We start from the raw sequence: 20,011 nt of genomic DNA, 5'->3' as shown, positions 1-20,011 counted from the left end.
AGTTTGAGGGGTCTATTCCCAAATATATGCCCTGCATACAGGTCTTTCACAGCAGGTCATAAGTGAAAATCACATCAGCCTTCCCAGTATTTGCAGACTCTGGCTCTGCCTCCAATGCTCCCCACACTGTGACATCCCTTTTTAGCAGGGCAGGTATTATTAAGTTGAAACCCAACTTTGAACAGCAGGTTTCAAGGTTTGGTACATCAGTTGGTGTCTCCTGAAAAACAGAGATGCACGAGTGAAATCAGTGCTTTAGCCATTGCCTTTGCTTCCTTATCCATATATCAAATTATTTTGGGATAACACTTGTGTATTCAAAGAGCTTGGGCTCTGTTTGTTACCCTTACTGCAGTCACACTTCATCTTTGTGTCATTTAGCCAAATTGTTTCAGTTACAGAAGAACAGACGTTCTGCTGGAGGAAGGAAGCTGCTGCATTGACCTCAGACAATACTCGTCCAAGCTAGGAGAGGCTGAAGTAACTGTGCCAAGGTGAACAGGCAGCAGGCATGCCAAGAATAATATTATTTGCATTTTAAGCTATAGCATCTAATGGAATCAAGAACTGAACCGGTTTATTTCGAAACTCATGTGAAAGTTTGCCAAAGGGGTGATTTAGAGCTTCCTAGCAGTAATGAACAGTTCAGCTGTCTTGACTAATGTGGTCACGCATGTTACAAACTGACATAAATATTTCATAACATCTTGCTGCAATTGCTGTTTCACAGAAATGTTTGTCAAACAGCTCAAGAAATCAAAAGGGTTTTAATATTTAAATTTCATCTCAGAGTAATTGTACTTTTTTTTCATTCTGAATTTGGATAACTTTTTCATACTGTCCTTGATTTAAAACAGTTGGAAGAGAAGGATGGGAGTTTCATTTTTGAACTTTTTTTGGAAAAATCTCAGGAGCTTTATTAGTTATTTGATTTATAGTCTAGTGTAAATATCTTTCTAGTACAGCATGTGCTTTTGAAACTCGAAGCAGTTAAGCTCAATCTCAAGAAAGTGATAAAAATTAAAGCACTTGTATGAAACTAGTGGTATTTGGTCGCCTGAAATATTTGGACATAGTCTACTCACACCGTATGGAAACGATAGAACTGAAATTTTGAGGAGCAAAGAAAGTGGAAAATAAAAGGACTATATCATTGGAAGAGTATTTAGAGGTCCTGGAGGGGAGGTTTGATAGAAAGGATGTATCATTTTGTATTTGTGTTGTTGTACAAATTGCAGTCCAGATGCTCCGGTATTGGGGCCAAGCGTGCCGAGTGCTGTGCATTCAACTGCGTAGAATTCAGCAACTGCTCAAATCAAGTTGACAGCAGTCAAAGATAGCAGGGTGAGTGCACACAAAGGTGATGAGAGCTGGAGACACGAAAGGTCAGACTGCATGTATGGGAGCACTTCATACATCTTCTTTTTATCCTCTCTGCATTAAAAAGGAAGAAAAAGTTTGAAGTAAAGTATTCAGACAATGGGACGGGTCAGAGGGTAGTCATCGTAGGCTAGCTACTCTCCCAGTGGTGCCAAAAGTAGTTTGGACAGTTAGATGACCGATCCACATGTGCTTAGGAAAAACATGTGCTTGGCAAAACGACATCCCTAAGGTCAGCGTGGAGATCATCTTAGGGCTGGCTGGAGGCTGGATTGGAAAAGGACATGTGTTGACACTAAGTGTGTATATATATATATATGTGTGTGTGTGTGTGTACACACGGAGATATGCATCTCTGTGTGTGTGTGTCTGTGTGTGTGTGTGTGTATACAGCCTTAGCTACCTGTCAGTGTTAAAAAGGGGTTTTGTGAAATGCAGCTGTAGAAATGCTGGAGTAAAGAGGGAGAAGGAAGTTGCTTAATGCTTTGCGTGACAAAACCTGTGGAATGCTGAGAATTGGGAAGAAAAACTTCATCATGGTGCAAAGCACAGCTAAACTCTAAGGTGAGCTGCCAAATGAGGACAGCACAAAGATCTCCCGTTGCCTTTCAAAGGGAAGCTGGACACTCTTAAGAGTGCTGTATGCTTCTCAGCTGGTGTGCTACAGTGCCAGTGGGCACTGCAGTGCGGTTTCTCTGTTGAGCCCCAGCATAAGCTGTCTAGATTGAAGTTCATCAAAGACCTCACTGTGCAGATGAACTGCAGAAGCAGCAAGGGAAAAACAAAAGTTGTGCAAATTACTCAAAAGGGAAATGGAAGCTCACACAGATTTCCTGTGAGGTGCTCTGTGTTTACCTGCATGTTTAATTGCCTTCCAATGGTGGTTGTGGTGTGTGTTTAGTGGGGCTTTTTCTAGCAGATTTGTTTTACTAAGATGACAGATTTCTTATTTAGAGCCTTGTTTATTTCTCGTGTTCCTAATTTTTTCAAGAAAACATTGCCTTTCTCTAGAATCCTTTATCTGAGAGAGTATCTGAATATTTTGTAAACATCTCAAATGCTCTAAAGTAGGCATATGTGGTTCAGGAGCCAAACCTGCTTGTCCTGGATTTGATGAGAATGTGCGAAGAACATCTGGTACTGCTCAAGAAGCTGCTACTGCTGATTCCTTTCTACAGAGCTTTGGTAGAGGCAGCATACAAGGACATATGAATGGTACTGGAGAAAACATCTCTGGTAAAGTCAGTAACAAAACTATTCTTGGTTTCATTCAGATTAAACTTCCATCCAAGCTATTTTCTTGTGAAACAGCTAGTTCTGTGATTGTTCTTTTCAGTCACGTTTAACCAAATACAGCCATCAACAATAACCCATGAACTGTAATCCAGCTCCGACCTACATTTGGAGCAACCTCATTTTCTGGGGTGGCAATAGCAAATGAGATACAAATTTCAGAGAGGCTCCCATCCTCCAAACCCACAGCATGGTGCAGTTTGCGTGCAAGCAGTAAGCGCACAAGCCTCATTTTATGTAATTTGCTGGAACCTCAAAAGGAAATTAGTGCTCTCTATAGCACCAAACCCAAATTATATGCAACCACAATTCACATGATCAGCTGCATGTACAATGGGAGAAGTTTCCAGACATTGTAAAACTGGCTTTTAAAACTGTATTCTCTTAATGTTTTGGATCACATTTAAACTTTAAAATTGCCTTGATCTTTCTTCTCAGACATACTTTCTTGTTCAAATTGATGATGGAGGCTGGTTTTCGTAGGCTTAGGAATGCAAGCATTGTAATTTATGCTGAATTCTTCCTGTCTAGTGGCAACATCATACTGGGGAGAAATGTGTGTCTGCAACACCACAAAAATTGCCATACTCTGGCAGAAGTACTGGGGTTTGTGCTTGGCAAACCTCCTGCAGAAACTGATTTTACCCTGCCCTCTTTCCTCACAAGGTGAAAGAATAGCATCCCCCACAACTGAGATGTAGCCATGTGGACTGTGCTTCTCATGTCTGTCCTGGACTAGCTCATTTCACTCACTGATTGGCATGAAAAGGTGTGACAGTCGTAGCTGTAAAACTGATGTGGAATTACTTATGGACACTGGGAATAATGTAGAGGAGACAGCAGGGAGTCTTCATTTTCTTTGGCTTCAGGAAAGCCAGTCCACCAGAATCTGTGTGCCAGATTCACATGGGATATTTTTGATAGGGGGCTGAGAATTTAGGGGTTGCCTCAGGATTCTGCCCATGCACTTGGCTGTAACCTGAAACCTATGTCCTCATTACTGCGTGCTCCATCAGGCCTCCCTCCTCTACCAGATATTTTGCTGTACGTGAGGAGGAAACCAGCAAGTGCTTCATGATTTAGGTTCATCCAGGCAGGAATAGTCTTTTGCTCTGTTGTTTGCATGTACACAAGCACTGTATGTCCCACCCCATTTGGGATTCTGTGCTGCTCTATTGCTCCTAATAATTTCTCAGGATTTCTCTGGGTTTACTTCCATGACACCTAATTTTCCTGTAGTATGGCAGTCCTGTTCTCTATGCACTGATTTTACTCTTCTCCTTTACCAAAAGACATGAAGCTTGTATTTAGACACTTCATGCATGTAAAGACATTTGTGCATCTAGTCAAAATCAAAAGAAATGTAAGGCTCACCTATTTCTCCGTAGAGCCAAAGAAATATTCCCGTTATCTTGGCTAGAACTCTATGAGAATCTTAATATTGCTTTTGTGGGAAGAAGCAAGGTGTTGAATTTTGTCCAAAATACAAGTTTCTTTAAAAATACACAGCTGTATCTTTTCACCTCTAACTTGGCATTAACTCTCTGTTTTCACCTTTCCTATCAGTAGAGCAGTGATGCTATTTTTAACCCTCTGCAAAGTTCATAGATCCTTCACAAAGCCAGTCTGCCAAAACAGCTGTTCTTTGGGGAAGTTTGTCTCAGTTTATCTTTAAAAATCTGTTTTTCTCAATGCGACAGGATCTTGTTTGCAAACAAAACACATACAGTCTTGAGCTTATAGATTTATTTTTTTCATATGGAGGACAGAATGCTGCCCTGGAGGCTGACAAACTGTGGGAAATCGTAATGAGTTCTCTAGTAAATTTGCTATAGAGCTGTACCCCTGCAGTCTGAAATCACAGTGCAGTGCTTGAGGAGTTCAGCACTGCAGTTCTTCCTATGGATTAATGAATAACTCCCTGGGGACATTTGTCTTATGAGTTGTTTATTGAAGTAAACCTCCTGTAGCATGTGGGAACAGTGTTGCTTTGCTGCTTCTTGCCTGGGACCCTGTCACATCTTGCCTGTCACAGGCCCATCAGGGATGTCCTCATCATGAAAACATTTACTCCTGTGAGGTAAACTGTGCAGGATCAGGTCCCTCTGGCACAGGAGCTTTGTCATATTCCAGTTCTACTCAGTCTGATGTTGGTGTAAGTCAAAAGTCACTAAGAAGAATAATGGAAATATGTCCCTGTAATCCAGTGAAATGAAGTTATTTGCACAAAACAAAAGAGTTACTGGTAAAACCTCATTAATATTAGGGACAACTTATGTTGTAATTGAACTAGTGGACCTCACTAAAGATGGTTCCCCAGGAACTAAAACAAACATGAAGTTGAGTTGCTTAATTATCTTTGTCTTGGAGGTTTTCATACTGTTCCCAGGCTCTGTAGGAGAGGAAGGAAGAATGATATGAATTACAAATCTACTATTATATCATTTTGTAACAAAGGGGATGGCCAAGAGTGTGGGATTTTTCAACTAGTGCCTGTGAACTCAGAAAGAGGAATAGACACTGTGAGAAGAGTTTGTAAATCACAGTCAACAAAAGGTTTGCCCAGCAATAACTGCTGAGAAGGTGCAGTGGGGATTCTTCTTTCCAGGTTTCAGAGATGTCTTCCCCATGCCCCAAAGCATCACAGGTTTGTGTTTCTTCCAAGCTTATGAGCACAAACACGTATGAATTAAAGTTAATATAAAGCTACAAGACATTTACAATGAGAAAATAAAGGATTGCCTCTCTGATGTCCCTCCTTCCCTCTTTTGATTCAAATAATATTTTCAATACAGCTTTTCCAGGGCAGGATGAAGTGCAGGACAGGGCCTGTGTCAGTCCATCCACACTAGCAAGAGAAGTTTGAGTAGCTGAGAAGGAGCACTATGAAGACGGTTATTGAGTCAGCTGGGGCCAAGGAGGCCACAGTAGGATCTGATCTTTGTAGAAAAAATTTTCTCAGTGTAGAAAATGAATGTTTTCTGCCGTTGTTCTCTGTTCCCCAGTTCCTGCGGGCAGTCTCAGTGGGGATTACTTTAGCTTCTGCTGCTGACCCCTTATGCTTGCAGATAGTCAAAGTACATCCCAACCATAAAATTGAACAGATGAAAATATCTATGGAAAACACATTAAAGGAAAAACCTCTATGGAATAAGGTTATTAAGTTCCCTGACTATTAGGTCTTCCTAGACAGGCTGTTAACATATTAACAATAAAGGAGAAGTGGATTAACTTGCAGCCTGCAGTGGTGATCCCCGTGTGTCTGTATTTCCCCTGCACGCCCTTCCAGTACTCTGCTCTTACCAAACTAGGAAGTTCCCAGTTCCAGGGACTGTTTCCAAAGGGTTGGAAATGTTTGCTTGTTTACTCAGCTCGGAGATTGCCAGACCAGCTTTCAGTGGACAAGGAATGTGGTCCCAAAAGTTGGCTAAGAACTGCAGCTGGAGTCCCGGCATCAGAGAGGGCAATGGCCTGGAACTGTACAAACTGCATAACCTCCTTGTTCTGGCCATCCAAGAAGTCCTACAGCCCTCCCTGTGCTGTGGCTGCTTGTTGTTCTCTAGAGTACAGGGATACGTGTAGATGCAGTAAGCCAAGGCATTGCTCCAAAAAGATGCTGAGGAGATGGAGATTGTCTGAGCCACAGTGGATTCTGGTTGTTCTGCACTAACTAAGGCAGATTAAGCACCCATTACCTTAAAAACAGTTTTCTGATACTGTAGAAACTGTCATTTGTGTCTTTGTTCCCACCTGATATAGAATGATCTATAACAGCTAAATTATAAACCCAAGCCATACTAGCATCCCTCCTGCTTGTATTCAGCTCTGAGTGAAACACCCCCTTCTCACTGGTGGAGAGTGATGATAAAACTAATCGTTATCTGTGAATTGACTTTACCCTTCAGTTTCCAAAATAAGTGAATTATGGGCTTGAGCTGCAAAGAGAGACCTGCTACATAACAGGCTACATGACAGGCTTAGTGCTATCAGTGATAAGAAAATAGAAGCATTTGAGGTTCTTTGCAGTAAGCCTTTTTCAGAACAAAACTTAGCCCCTACGTAGGGTGAAGCCTTGTGGGCAGCTGATATTTGTGCCTTTGTTTTTGGGTAGTGACATAGCATCTGCCCTCTCCATGCCAACTCATTTCAGACACATTTAAAATTGAATTGGAGCATCTGGCTTTAGCTCTGCAGGACTGTGGCTCATCATCTAGTCATTAAACCTTTCAAGACCAGAAAAAGAGTGGTACAATATGGCATTCAGGCAGTCTTAAGAAAAAAATTCCAAGCCTAAAAGCTTTAATCTTAAACATAGCAATACCTCAATGAATTCCAGCTTTTGATCTGGAGCAGAATGTGTTTCCAAATTCATTTCATGCTGTGCTGTTTCACAGGATATAACCACTTCACCCAGGGGTCCTACTCCTAGGCCTTCACAGAAACTTCAGAAATCAGCCTTAATGTTAGAGCTGGCAATTTCTATTCTGCTCCTAACCCTGCCACAGAGCCACTGTATAATGCACCAACTCTGAGAAGTGCTTTGAAGATTTAACTGGTTGTGAAGGCAGCAACTTCCTCATAACATGTTTGCAATTGTTCCAGTATGAAGATGCTTATCACTGGTATAGCTCATTCAGATGCAATAACTGCGGAACTGCTGTGAGTTAAAGATGTTATGTGTTACTATTGCTGTGCTTACCCTTGTTAACAGAACAACTGTGGTTGTGTTTAAGCAGTTTAAGATCACAAACCAAAAACATGCATTCGTGCACATAGATCTCCAAATTGCTTAAAATTCAAGTTCAGGGACTTGCATTTGCTGTGTCTTGAAACAGTGAGTTGGCACTGGAGATTGTAGTCCTGGCACTATGCAGATCTAAAAACTAGAAATTAAGCACTGAGCAGAGTTGTGCCCAAGGTGTGCACAAAATATTCCATTTTGATCCTCTTCAGTCTTACACATTGTTACATTAATTGCCAATACAACATCAAGAGGTTTCCCAGCACACTGGGAATAGGCTGAACACTTTCCAGACTGGTGATCTCCCCTCCAAAAGGAGGCTGAATGGGTAAATCCCCAGGGGAACTGAAGGGCAAGTGCCTGACTACAAGTGCTTAACCTTCATGGAAGCTGTAATTCATAGAATCAAAGAATGGTTTGTGTTGGAAAGGGGACCTTAAAGATCATCGTGTTCCAACACCCCTGCCATGGGCAGGGACATCTTCCACTAGAACAAGTGGCTTAGAGCCCCATCCAACCAGGATCTGGCCTTAAACACTTTCAGGGATGGGGCAGCCACCACTTCTGCGGGCAACCTGTGCCAGTGTCTCACCACCCTCTGAGTAAAGAATTTCTTCCTAATATCTTATCTAAACCTACCTCTTTCAGTTTGAAGCCATCGCCCTTTGTCCTGTCCATTTGACATGCCCTTGTCAAAAGTCCCTCTCCAGCTTTCTTGTAGCCCCTTTAGGTGCTGGAAGGCTGCTGTAAGGTCTTCCAGGAAATTCCATTACAGCTTTCTCACTGCCCCTTGGTAAAGGGAAGATGGATGCTCCTGATCTTGTGAGGTGATTGGAAATGTCATTCAGGCAGAGCCCAACCCACCAGAAAACCAATGAGTGGATTACTATAGTGGCCATGCAGACTGCTGTTTCTGTAAGGCATCATGGTATTACTTCTAATAAAAATGAGCTGAAATGCAGAAAGTTTTTCTCATATTGGTTGTGTGATCATCTGACAAAATATTGAAACTTTTCACTGTTTTAGTGAGTGGAAAATCACTGAAAGGCTTTTTTTTCCTATTGAAAAAGTACCACAAGAAGATTTTCAGTGGTTGGATGCAGCAGTGACTAGGAGACAGTGTTTCTGCCTTTTCTATCTCTTTCAGAAGAGTAACCGCCACTGGTTTACTGTGTTTGCTGAGCTTCATTTCTGTTTTAGGGGATGAACAGGAGTCAGGTCTGAGACCCTGATCAGCCAGCCTGTGATGTGACTCTCTCTAGACAAGCAAGTGGAGTATTTATGCCAAATATTTCTGTCCTCCATATTCAAAGGTCACAGGAAATAAATGGCTTGAAATTATATCCTTTTTTCACCCCATTCATTACAGATAAAATTTGAAATTCACAGTAGCTGTATTTTCCCTGACGTGATACAATATTGGCAATGTAAAGCCAAATAGCGATGCAGAGCTGATGTCCAATGTTGATCTTAGTCTGGTATCAGAAGTCTCCAGCCTGGAGAATGCAAATGATTACAAGTTTTTTGATGAGAATGTGTTGCCTTTTATTTTTAATTCAGACATGGTGATTCGCAAAAATTCAAACTTTCTCTTGTGGGAACGTACCAGTTCTGCTATGAAATTCATTTGGGGGAAGGTTTCTTGTGTCCAGGAAGGAAATTTGGGTCAGAAATGTCAAGCACTTCAGTAGAACCAGCCATGTCCTGGGTACAACATTCAACAACAGCCATGGAGACCTCAGTGCTCTTTCTGGGTTTGACAACAAAATCCTGACCTCCTGCCTCCCAGATGACTCCTCATCTGCTGAGTGGAAGGAGAACAGTTTCTCTCTGCCATATTCTTAGAGCAAAGATTTTTGAAAATACTTGCTTCCATCCAGATACAGAGCAGAAAAAATCCCATGAAAATGCTTGTGAAATAAGGGTGTTTTCTTCTCAGATATCCTGGAGGCTGAATAACTTTTCTGAAATACATGAAGACTTGCTTTTTCTTTTAATTTGCACTACTGCACATTTTACTAATGAAAGGAGTGTCACACTATGTACAAAGCATGGAGCTGCCAAACAGGAGAATCAGTTTCAGTTCTTTCCTTTGTCCTGGCACAGATTCCTTGGCATCACTGATGGTTTGACAAACATTTTCACCAGGATCTGCACCACTTACAGGTGAACGTCTCTTCCAGTGGTTCGTTCCCAGGGCTGTATGTCCCCAGTGACTTTGTTCAGGTTTGCCAATGTCTGTAGAGCCATCTATGATGTATCATCAGCCAGGGAAGCTGCTCTGAGATCAAGTGACATGGTTCTTTCTAAGCTAGGTACTTCCTCTTGCTGATTAACCATGTGACTGCACACATGCTCATGCTGGCACAACCACTGGAATGGCACAGGGACAGGAACAAGCAACAGGAGGGGAGGGTGAACCAAGTTCATTGAGATATGTCCTCGTTTTTTTCTTGTGCAATGATAATAACAGTTATTTGCCATAGAGAAGTGTTAAATCCATGGTAGAAAATAGCAGTTTAACAACTATGCACCTATAAATCTGCTCATTTATATCTTGTCAAGCATGTGACTGTGTGCTTGAGTAGATGTAGTTCAATAATTACAGATTTTGAATATTTTACTGCCAGCTGTTTGTCCAGATATGAATCAGTTGGTTAGTTATGGGTGAAGTTTTCATTAGGATTTAAGCTCCTTAGACACTCCTGAAAATGTTTTCTTCTATCCTGCTGTCTAATCTGCTATCAGCATAGCAGAAATACCATTAATTAAGAACTTTATAATCTTCTTCACAGACTGCAGAATGCATTTACCATTGCTGTTCATTGGGCTGTGTCCAGCACTAGTCATCTGGAGCATCAGGCCCTGCATGCACGGGAGCAGGACATGCTCAGGCTTCTGCCTAGGAAGGAAGAAATTGTCCTGTAAGAGCAGGATTATCCTACAAAATCTAGCATTTGGCTCCAGCTGTGGACCAGTGTCAGTGACTTAGTAAGACGTGGCACTTTATGTGCTACTTTCATTCAAAAATAAAAGAGCACTGAGAAAACATCCTACATGTCATATCTGTCTTCTGCACTGATAATTTGCCATTAATACACACTGTGTCTGGTGGCAAACTAGAAGATGATGAGTTGGGTGTACTATTCAGTATCCAAATCTAAATGTTTGCTATCTGGAGATTAGCAAATGTGACACCCATCTACAAGAAGGGCCATAAGGAGGATCCAGAGAACTACAGACCTGTCAGCCTGACTAGATCATCTTGAGAGTCATCATGTGACGTATGTAGGACAACCAGGGGATCAGGTCCAACCAGCAAGTGTTTGTGAAAGGCAGGTCCTGCTTGACCAGCCTGATCTCCTTCTATGGCAGACTGACCTGCTTAGTGCATGAGGGAAAAGCTCCTTTAGTAAAGCCTTTGACGCTGTCTCCCACAGCATTCTCCTGGAGAAACTGGCTGCCCCTGGCCTGGACAGGTGCTCTGTTTGCTGGGTAAAAAACTGGCTGGATGGCTGGGCCCAGAGAGTGATGGTGAATGGAGTTACATCCAGTTGATGGCTGGTTACAAGTGGTGTTCCCCAGGGCTCAGGATTGGGGACAGTCCTGTTTAACATCTTTATCAATGATCTAGACAAGGGAGTCAAGGACACCTTCATTAAGTTTGCAGACAACACCAAGTTGGGTAGGAGCATTGATGTTCTGGAGAGTAGTAAAGCTCTGCAGAGGGATCTGCACTGACTGGATTGATGGACCAAGGCGAATTGTTTGAGGTTCAACAAAGCAAAGTGCTGGGTCCTGCAAGGCCAATGGCATCCTGGCCTGTATCAGAATTAGTGTGGCCAGCAGGACCAGGGCAGTGATTGTCCCCCTGTACTCGCCACTGGTGAGGCTGCACCTCAAATCCTGTGTTCAGTTCTGGGCCCCTCACTCCAAGAAAGACATTGAGGTGCTGGAACGTGTCTGGAGAAGGGCAATGGAACTGGTGAAGGGTCTGGAACACAAGTCTGATGAGGAGTGGCTGAGGGAGCTGGGGTTGTTTAACCTGGAGAAAAAGAGACTCAGGGAGGACTTTCTCACTCTCAACAACTACCTGAAAGCAGGTTGTAGCAAGGTGAGAGTCAGTCTCTAAGTTGACAAGTGATAGATAGACGGGATGAGAGGAAACGGCCTCAAGTTGCATCAAGAGAGGTTTATATTGGATATTAGGTAAATTTCTTCATGGAAAATGTTGTCAAGCATTGGAACAGGCTGCTCAGGAAAGTGGTAGAATCACCATACCTGGAGGTATTTAAAAGATGTGTAGATGTGATGCTTATGGACATAGTTTAGTGGTGGAATTGGCAGTTCTGGGTTAACAGTTGGACTTGATGATCTTAAAGGTCTTTTCCAACCTAAATAATTCTATGATTCTAAACATATTATGTGATTTGTGAAGAAGTATGATTGCTGGACTTCCAGGAAGACCATGGAAACTAGTAGGTGTGACCTACTGAAGTAATATAAGAGCATAAAACAAAAGAAACCATAAGAATATATATACTATTAAGTTGTATACACTATAGAGACAAACCAAATTCAAATGGCAAAAGAAAGTGAGTCATCAAAGCTCTACTGGTGTTGGGACTGCTAATCCAGAATCTATAGGGTCTGGATAGTCTGAGCCCCACAGTCCCTGCAAGACAGGACTGCCTCCAGACCCTCAGGGACTGCATGCTGTTGCTTGCTTTCTTCTTGGATATCCTATCTTATAGTGCATATCATGCCATTTGAATGTGCCTTTCTTTTTTCTTCTCAGGGAATGGCTTTTACACTTGAAGAAAGGCTGCAGCTGGGAATTCATGGCCTCATTCCTCCTTGTTTCCTGAGCCAAGAAGTCCAAGTCCTCCGTGTGATGAAAAACTTTGAAAATAAATCAAATGATCTAGACAAGTATGTCAAAAACGTCTTATTTCCTTCTCCCTCCACCTTTACTTTTCAATTCCTTAAAGCATAAAGGAAGACTTGAGGATCCTGCTTCAAGGCACACATTTCCTTCAGAGTCACTTTTTTCCAACTGCCCATACTCTCCAGCAGCAGGAATGTTTATTCTGTCTAGTCCACCTTCATCTCAGTTACATACCATCCCAGTCCCAAAGCAGAATCACAGAATGGTTTGAGTCTGAAGGGACCTTAAAGATCATCTCGTTCCAACCCCCCTGCCATGGGCAAGGACATCTTCCACTAGACAAGGTTGTTCAAAGCCCCATCCAACCTGGCCTTGAACATTTCCAGAGACAGGGAAACCACAGCTTCTCTGGGCAGCCTGTGCAAGTGCCTTACCACACTCACAATCAAGAATTTCTTCCTAATATCTAATCTAAACCTACCCTTTTTCTGTTTGAAACCGTTACCCCTTATCCTATTGCTACAGGCCCTGATAAGAAAGTCCCTCTCCACCTTTTCTTTAGGCCCTCTTTAAGTACTGGAAGGTTGCTAAATGGTCTCCCCAGAGCCTTTCCTTTCCAGGCTGAAAAACTCCCAGCTCTCTCAGCCTGTCTTCATAGGAGAGGTGGTCTCCAGACCTTTGGTCATCTTCGTGACCCTCCTCTGGACCTGCTCCAGCAGGTCCACTGATACTACTTTTTTCTACCACTACATTACTGGAGAGCTCTGGTATACTTTGGGCACAAGTACACAACAAAAAAGCAGTTCCTGTTCCAGATCACTGGAGGCAGAGTGAACATATGTGCTGCATTTACCTATCTGTACACTCATCAATACACTCAACTAAAATACTGGATGGAAGAACAGAAAAAACCTGTCAATGGGTAGGAAAAAAATAAAAAAAATGGAAGCAATGATATATATTGACTAATCTTTCTGTTCCTGAGTTTCCATTGCATCCAGTATTGTTCATCCAGGTTATCGATAGAAGATGCTCTTTGATTCCTGCTGTGATGGACAGTAGGGTTTGCATCTCCAGCTCCCTCAGCTGTCATTGATCTGGGGACTGAGGCAACAGGACTCTTAGCCTGTAGAGCAATTGCATTGGCTTTTCTGCATCACAAATTCCTGTGTTGATCTTGCAAGTTTTATATTGTTGACCTTTTGATGGAAATTCTAAAATTCTGAGGTTATGCATAGGTCTGACTTCCAGCCCTACTGAGTCTTTGTGAGCTGTCAGTGAGGATGGTTGGAGCTGACCAGGCCGTCTGGGACATTTTTCTCCAGGTATCTGCTCATGATCTAGCACCAAGGAGTGTCATGACTTGGAAGAACTGAGTATATACTGAGTGAGCCAACAACTGCTTTTTGTGAAACTGTTAAAAACCATAAATACTGATATATAACTATTTTATTTTACTTTTAAGGTATATTGTTCTTATGGCCTTGCAAGACAGGAATGAGAAGCTTTTTTACCGAGTGCTGACCTCTGATATCGAGAGATTCATGCCCATTGTTTACACCCCAACGGTTGGGCTGGCATGTCAGCAGTATGGTTTGGCTTTCAGGAGACCTCGGTGAGTGAAGAGACTATGCTTGCCCCTTTTTTTAATTTTATGTGAGTATTTCTTTACGTGGGTGGCTCAAAACATCTAAAACTCAATCTGTCATCAAAAGATGAACCAGCAAGCAACATTGTGTGTGTACATTTGATGATGAGCTGGGGAGTAGAGAATAGCTCTGCCTTCTTCCTATAAACAGAGTGGTTTTGTTCTCAAACAGTGCTGTACAGTCTGTGCAGCTTTAGCTCCAAACAGGTTGCTGAACTTGTGGCTGCACCCATTTCCATCTGCTGTCTCAGGAGCACTGAGTGCCTTCTGCACTGCTGCCATTTGAGTAATTGGGGTTTGGATACATTGTGCTGATTTTGAACTTTTGTATGCACTTCCACAAACCACCTTGCAAGAATCATTTTTATAAGAGACGATGCTCTGCATCAGTGCCTTCCTCTCTGCTCAGAACGCTTACTGTGTAAATTCATGCAACATTAAACACTCTATACCACATTGGAAGACCCTATTCTGCATAATTCTTTTTAGTGATTAATGCTTAGATAAAGCCCTCATTAGCATTCTGAAATACATTTTAGTCCTAGCCTGGAAATTCAATGCTAAGGTTCAGTTTTCTTTGCTACTTTTTATTTTTTTGTCCTTGAAATGTACCAATTGGCAGATAAACATTTTATTTAGCTTATACCATTTTCAAAGCACTTTACAAGCATGAGGTTTGACTGCAGTGTCAGCTGAGAATAGTGTTGTTGGTGAGAATAGTGATGTAGGTAGGCAAGTTCTACTAACTGACTCAACGTCACCAGAGGACCGTGAGGCAGACCTCGAAGATGTAAGGACTCTGCAGACAGATAATGAGTAACGTATTATGGATAGTTCTTGGCAAACATGCTTGCTTCCTGCTTGTCATCAAAATTTCTAGTAAAGCCACTGTATTCCTTCACATGAGCTGCTCCTCAGGATTGCTTTTTGGCTTGTGTCTATCCCAGGTAATTGCATTCTGTGCCCTCATATGCAGTTTCTGGATCTGCTGGGCTGTGGTGTAGTTTATCTAGTCAAGCCTTGACCATATCTCCTTTTCCTCCTCAGTGGATATAAGGAAACCAGAGAAGGAATTACTCTTTGTAGGGGGGGACACTTACTACTTCTGGGCGTGAGTGAAAGGTAGCAGAGATAAGAGAGCCCAGACTGTGTCTCCAGGTGTTGAGCTGTAAGCACTGTCAGGCAGGGAGGAGCACACTGCTGGTTCTCAGCTAATCAATATTCAGGCAGCAATTGCTGCTGTACAGCCACCGTGTCTTTGTCTCCAGGCTGCCTTTGCCTTGCAATAGGTTGAAACAATATTTGGGAGCTTTACTTCTTTTATTTTCCATTAATTGTTATCTTCAGGAAAGCAGGGATATCTTTCCATATACTGAACTCTTTCTGCAGCTGTTGCTGTTGGAGAATTTCCCTTCCTGTAACTCACATCTTCCTCATGTTTTAAATCCACAGTATTTTAGCAGTATGGTGAGAACATCTGTTCTCTTTGTCTGACAGTTTTGCTGCTGAATTTGAGCTGGGGCTGTTTCCAGCCCATGGCTTCTGCAGGAAAGGGCAAATGACCATGCCTTTAGTACACTGGATTTCCTGTGGTGGGGAGTTTGTTTCCCTGAAGATGTAGAGTGAATTTCAGCCTAGCTTCAGATTTGGTTTTCACCGAGATTGTTTTAGCAGAAGAATGTTTTTATTGCAAAAAGAGCTGTTATATCATGTAAAGTGATGAGATTAAAATGGGAAGCATTAATATGTGCTTTTTATTCCTAATCTGACTCTTACTGTCATGGATTATATATTTTCCTCTCCTGAAGCATATTCCATACATTATGAGTTTGCCTGCAAGATATATAGTTCAAGGTAGGATGCCAACACTTTCTGCTAGAATGACTGGGACCTCCAGATTTGGGGAGCTCAGGAGTTAGGATCTAAGTCTGAAGTTTTAGCTCTTCCCATGCTATCCTAAGGTGCACTGGCAGTCTGAAAAGCTGATTCTTCTAGCCTAATTTTATTTGTATTGGAAGGTTTTTAAAACAAAATGACACTCATGTGTCAGTATGTTTCACTGGTGTTTTAGGAAGAACATAGCACCTGGAACTGGAGAGAATGTCCAAGCCATTCAGTTTTGCTCAGCCATGGCAGGAAGCCTTATCATTTAATCCTGTTCGTTAACTGATTATGTTTTATTTTAAATCTGCAATAAAGCTGCCCTATGCAGCCCATTCCAGTACTTAGCTCTCATATAAATTGAAAGTGTTTTTCCCCTTGTATATAACCTAAATGTTCTTTGCCAACATCACCCTCTTGACAGTAGCATTTTCACAATAGAAGAATGGGATCATGTTGAGCCTGGTGGTTTTCTTGCCTGTAGTTTGTGCTGCACTGTCCTGGTGTTCCCACTCTGGAGTGTCCTGTTTGGCTACATTTCTTCTGAAATACACTGCAGAAGAGTGAGCACCACTTTTCCACAGAGGACTGGCAGTGTTGAAGAGGTCAGAGCAGTGAGTTTAGTTCTGCTAACACGTCCCAGCATGCCCTTGCCTTTTTTGGCATTATCAGTGGTCTGGTCACAGTAATTCATTTTGTCATCTCCCTGCAAATCTGTTCTTTGAGACAATTACCCCACCAGATATGTGCCACTCTAGAATTGTGCTTAGCATTTCTCCTCACTACATGTCCTGCTGTGAACTCTGTCCTGTTGTGTTAGGGTCATTCTCTCCATGGAATCAATGTCTTTTGTCCTCTGGAGTGCTGCAACTCCCAGCCCAACTATTTGGGCAACAGAGAGCTGATTTGAATGTTTGCTGTAGCAATTACCTTTTCATCCAAACTGTCACAATTAATGCTGTTAATCAGGGAGGAGAGATGATATATCTCAGTTTTAAAAGCCTGCATATACTCCAACAGGGATGGATGTGCCCATATAGCACAGCTTATGGTGCAGAGGGAAGTCTGCAGAATATGATGCAGCCTGTCAGCAGCCACAGCAGCAGCAATTAGTGACCTGTGGACACAATTAGCTTCTTCCCCATGTTGAGATCTTTCTCAGCCCCATTACCGCTTGGCTTTATATTTAAAGGTTAAGCCTGGAGAGATTAAAGTGCAAGTAACTTGCTTACAAAGCAGCTCTTGTATAACAGCATCCATAACCAGTCTGATGATGTCCAGCAGGGCTTCTCTCATCAGAATACATTTATCAGTGTTTGCATGGCTGCGGATTATTTTTGCCAGATACTGCTGTTGTAATTGCAGGAGTCGATGCCTCTTTTTCTTTTCTTAGTCATTACCTACAAACCCTTAAAGGTTGATCTGTTACCTGCACTTTTATGGGGCTGGTCTCCAGAGTTCTACTTCCAGGTCAGGACTCCAGCATCCTTCCTGCCAGCAGATTTGTCTGCTCCAAATGGAATCAGACACCTGATGTTCTTTGCTTTCAAAAAGCTATCCAGTCAGCAGTCTAAAAGCACAGTCTTTCTCTATTTACCAGTAGAAAAGAGCTACTAGGAAAAAAACACAAATATCCAGCACTTCTCATGCTTATCTGTGATGCCCACAGTGTCTCCACTTCTGGTGGGCCAGGCAGAGCTCCTGATGCCCCTGGTTCCTGCCTCTGCCTTTCCTAAACTCCTACTGCTTTTCTCTTCACTAGTTGCTTTAAATTCTTCAGGCAAGATTGTTTTTCCTTTGGCCTCAGACTTTTTCCTATGTGATGAAGCCTCAAGGATTTAGAATGACTGAAATAGAGGTGGAACCATAAAATTAATAAAAATTACATTAAGACACTGTTGTCTAAGAGCTCTGATTTTTGCTGGATGGTGTCTATGTTGAATACATTTTTCCTATCTTGTTTTCCAGGCAGTTCCATAATGAGTTAACAGTATGTGTTTATTCAGATGTATGCACATTGTCAAGGCCAAATGATATGACTGGGAATAGTGTTCCAAGGTGACAAGACTTGTTTCATGTATTGAACAATATGTCTTTTACAAGATATGATGATCAAGGGTGATCCAGACTTAAGGGAGATTTCTTGCAGAGTTGTACAGCTTCAGGTCCTATGGCTGCACATGAGCAACTTCTCAGTCTGTCTCCTGCAATCCATCCCTGGCATCCCTTCACTCTTCCCTCCCACCACCCCTCCCACTGCCTCCAGAGATGTCCATGCAGTGATCTGGTTCAAGGGTAAATCTGGGTAGATCCAAGCCCTTTTTGGGCCAGACTAGCAGTAATCCAAATAGCCAGTTCACTGCCACCTGCAAAAGGAGTTGTGCTGACATGATGAAAGGGATGTGCTAAAGCAGGAGCAAGCTGCTCAAGGCACATGGATGGCAGGTTTGCTTATGTGCAGCAGCAGTGATAACACAACTAGCTTCAAGCAAAGGACAGGAACTAAGTACTACCTAGGTACTAAGGAACACAGGCCTGGGAAGTGTTTTTTTGCTTTTCAAAGCCCAGGCCCCATCAGAAATTTGGTAGAAGGGAAGAATGAAATATAACAGAGCTGGGCTTGCAACATTCTGAGACTTAATGAGGGAAGGAAGGAGAAGTCTTTGTTCTTCAATCCCGTTAACAGGTAGAGTCACTCTTTCCTTAGGAAATACTTCTGCCACCCAAGCTTTCAGACCGTGGTGGAGAGTCCCTTTTGCTTTAGAGTAAGAATATAAAGGCCTCTACAAAGAAAAGTTCATGGTAATATTTTGATCTTTTTTTTCCTTTTTTTTGCTTCTTTTTTTCAATGTAAGTGTATGTAATTAATATCATGGGGGCCCTTATGCAGCACAGGACTGAACATGTGCAATGCTATTTAAAAGGTATGTTTTAAGCCTGAGGATCTCTTTTAATTGTGAATGTCTTTGAAAGAGACTATACTTTTTCACAAAGAGAAAGCAGAGTGGAAACTTATCTGAGGGCATAGAATCAGGGTTCTATTTCTTCTGTGATAGGGAGGGATAGTTTATTACAGTGGTGTAAGACCATAGTCTCTCGAGACACTGGTTAATTCATGAACATATTGGTATTTGAAAGTATAAAGTTGTCAGCTGCTCCTCAAAAGCTTTTGGCATCCCTTGATAGCAGGAGTGGAAGAGGTTGGTGTATCACCATTGGAGGGAAGTTATGAGGACAGAAGAAACTTGCCTAAGTTCACTCTTTTTTTCTAGAAACACAAATATCCTTGAGGACTGCTTGCAGAACAATGCCAAACATGTTGGGATTAAGCTGAACCTGGAGAATGAAAGTTAACAGGATGCAGATGGTGTGAAAATTAAGTCTGACAGAATAATGATCTGTGTCTCTGATGAAAAATGAGCAAATGAAACATCAGTCAATCTACAGAATTGTCTTGTCAGCAGGTCTGGCTCTTCTGAGTGGCTTTTTTTAATGGTGTTGTGCAGTCTGAGCAGCAGGAGGAAAAGTTCCTGACATTTCTAGACACTTTAAGCCCAAACAAAATGGAACTAGAACAAAGATGTAAATCCCACAGAGTTGTCCCTAACCACAGAATTATCTGCACTCCCTCTTCTATAAAACAATGGAGACAGAAGTGAGTGAGAAGACTGGGGTTTGGATTATTGTCCTGAAAAGTTCTTTTGAAACCCCTTTAGGCAATCTCTACTTCTTATAAAAACACTGGTTGTCACAACTTCTCTTCTTGCCACCAGCCTGGTTCAACCTTCTTCCAGAGGCAGCTGAAATCAGTGTATGAGAAGATGAATGTGTTTAACAGTGTGTTTAGGTAACTGCCACAAACAGACTGGTCTTGTAGCAGACTGAAGGGGAGGGGATGTCTGTGGAAAGTCTCATGGAGGCCGTGTGTAGTCAAGAAGCCCTGAAGAGGTTGGCAGAAGGTATAGATGCGAGACAGTCCTTAGTATGAGACAAGATTATTGAAAGAGGAGGGGAAGACCATGGTTGAAGTAGGTGAAGAGAAAGCATTTAGTGCAGAGGGAGACCAGGGCTGCTGAAAATGGCTCAGCTTGTGTGGAACTTCTTCTGAGAGCTGAGAGTTCAGAGGTTCCCCCTGTGCTCACCCCACTTTTTCCAGGCATGTCTTTTCAGCATGCTGTAC

At 42.3% G+C, this 20,011-nt stretch overlaps 1 protein-coding gene across 4 annotated transcripts in view; it reads left to right on the top strand.

Annotated features, from left to right (window-relative positions):
- Nucleotides 1-20,011, top strand: part of ME3 (malic enzyme 3) — a 119,572-nt gene that overhangs the window by 52,904 nt on the left and 46,657 nt on the right. For all 4 annotated transcript variants that reach the window (XM_064644999.1, XM_064644996.1, XM_064644998.1 and 1 more), the window contains 2 exons: nucleotides 12,213-12,346; nucleotides 13,768-13,917. In XM_064644999.1, coding sequence (XP_064501069.1) covers nucleotides 12,216-12,346; nucleotides 13,768-13,917 — 281 coding nt within the window. In that variant the 5' untranslated portion in view covers nucleotides 12,213-12,215. The remainder of the gene's footprint in view (nucleotides 1-12,212; nucleotides 12,347-13,767; nucleotides 13,918-20,011) is intronic.

Source organism: Pseudopipra pipra, chromosome 2 (genome assembly GCF_036250125.1).
Source record: "Pseudopipra pipra isolate bDixPip1 chromosome 2, bDixPip1.hap1, whole genome shotgun sequence".
Lineage (NCBI taxonomy): Eukaryota > Metazoa > Chordata > Aves > Passeriformes > Pipridae > Pseudopipra > Pseudopipra pipra.
Note: the sequence above shows the minus strand (reverse complement) of the source record. Positions and strands in the feature narration are given on the sequence as shown.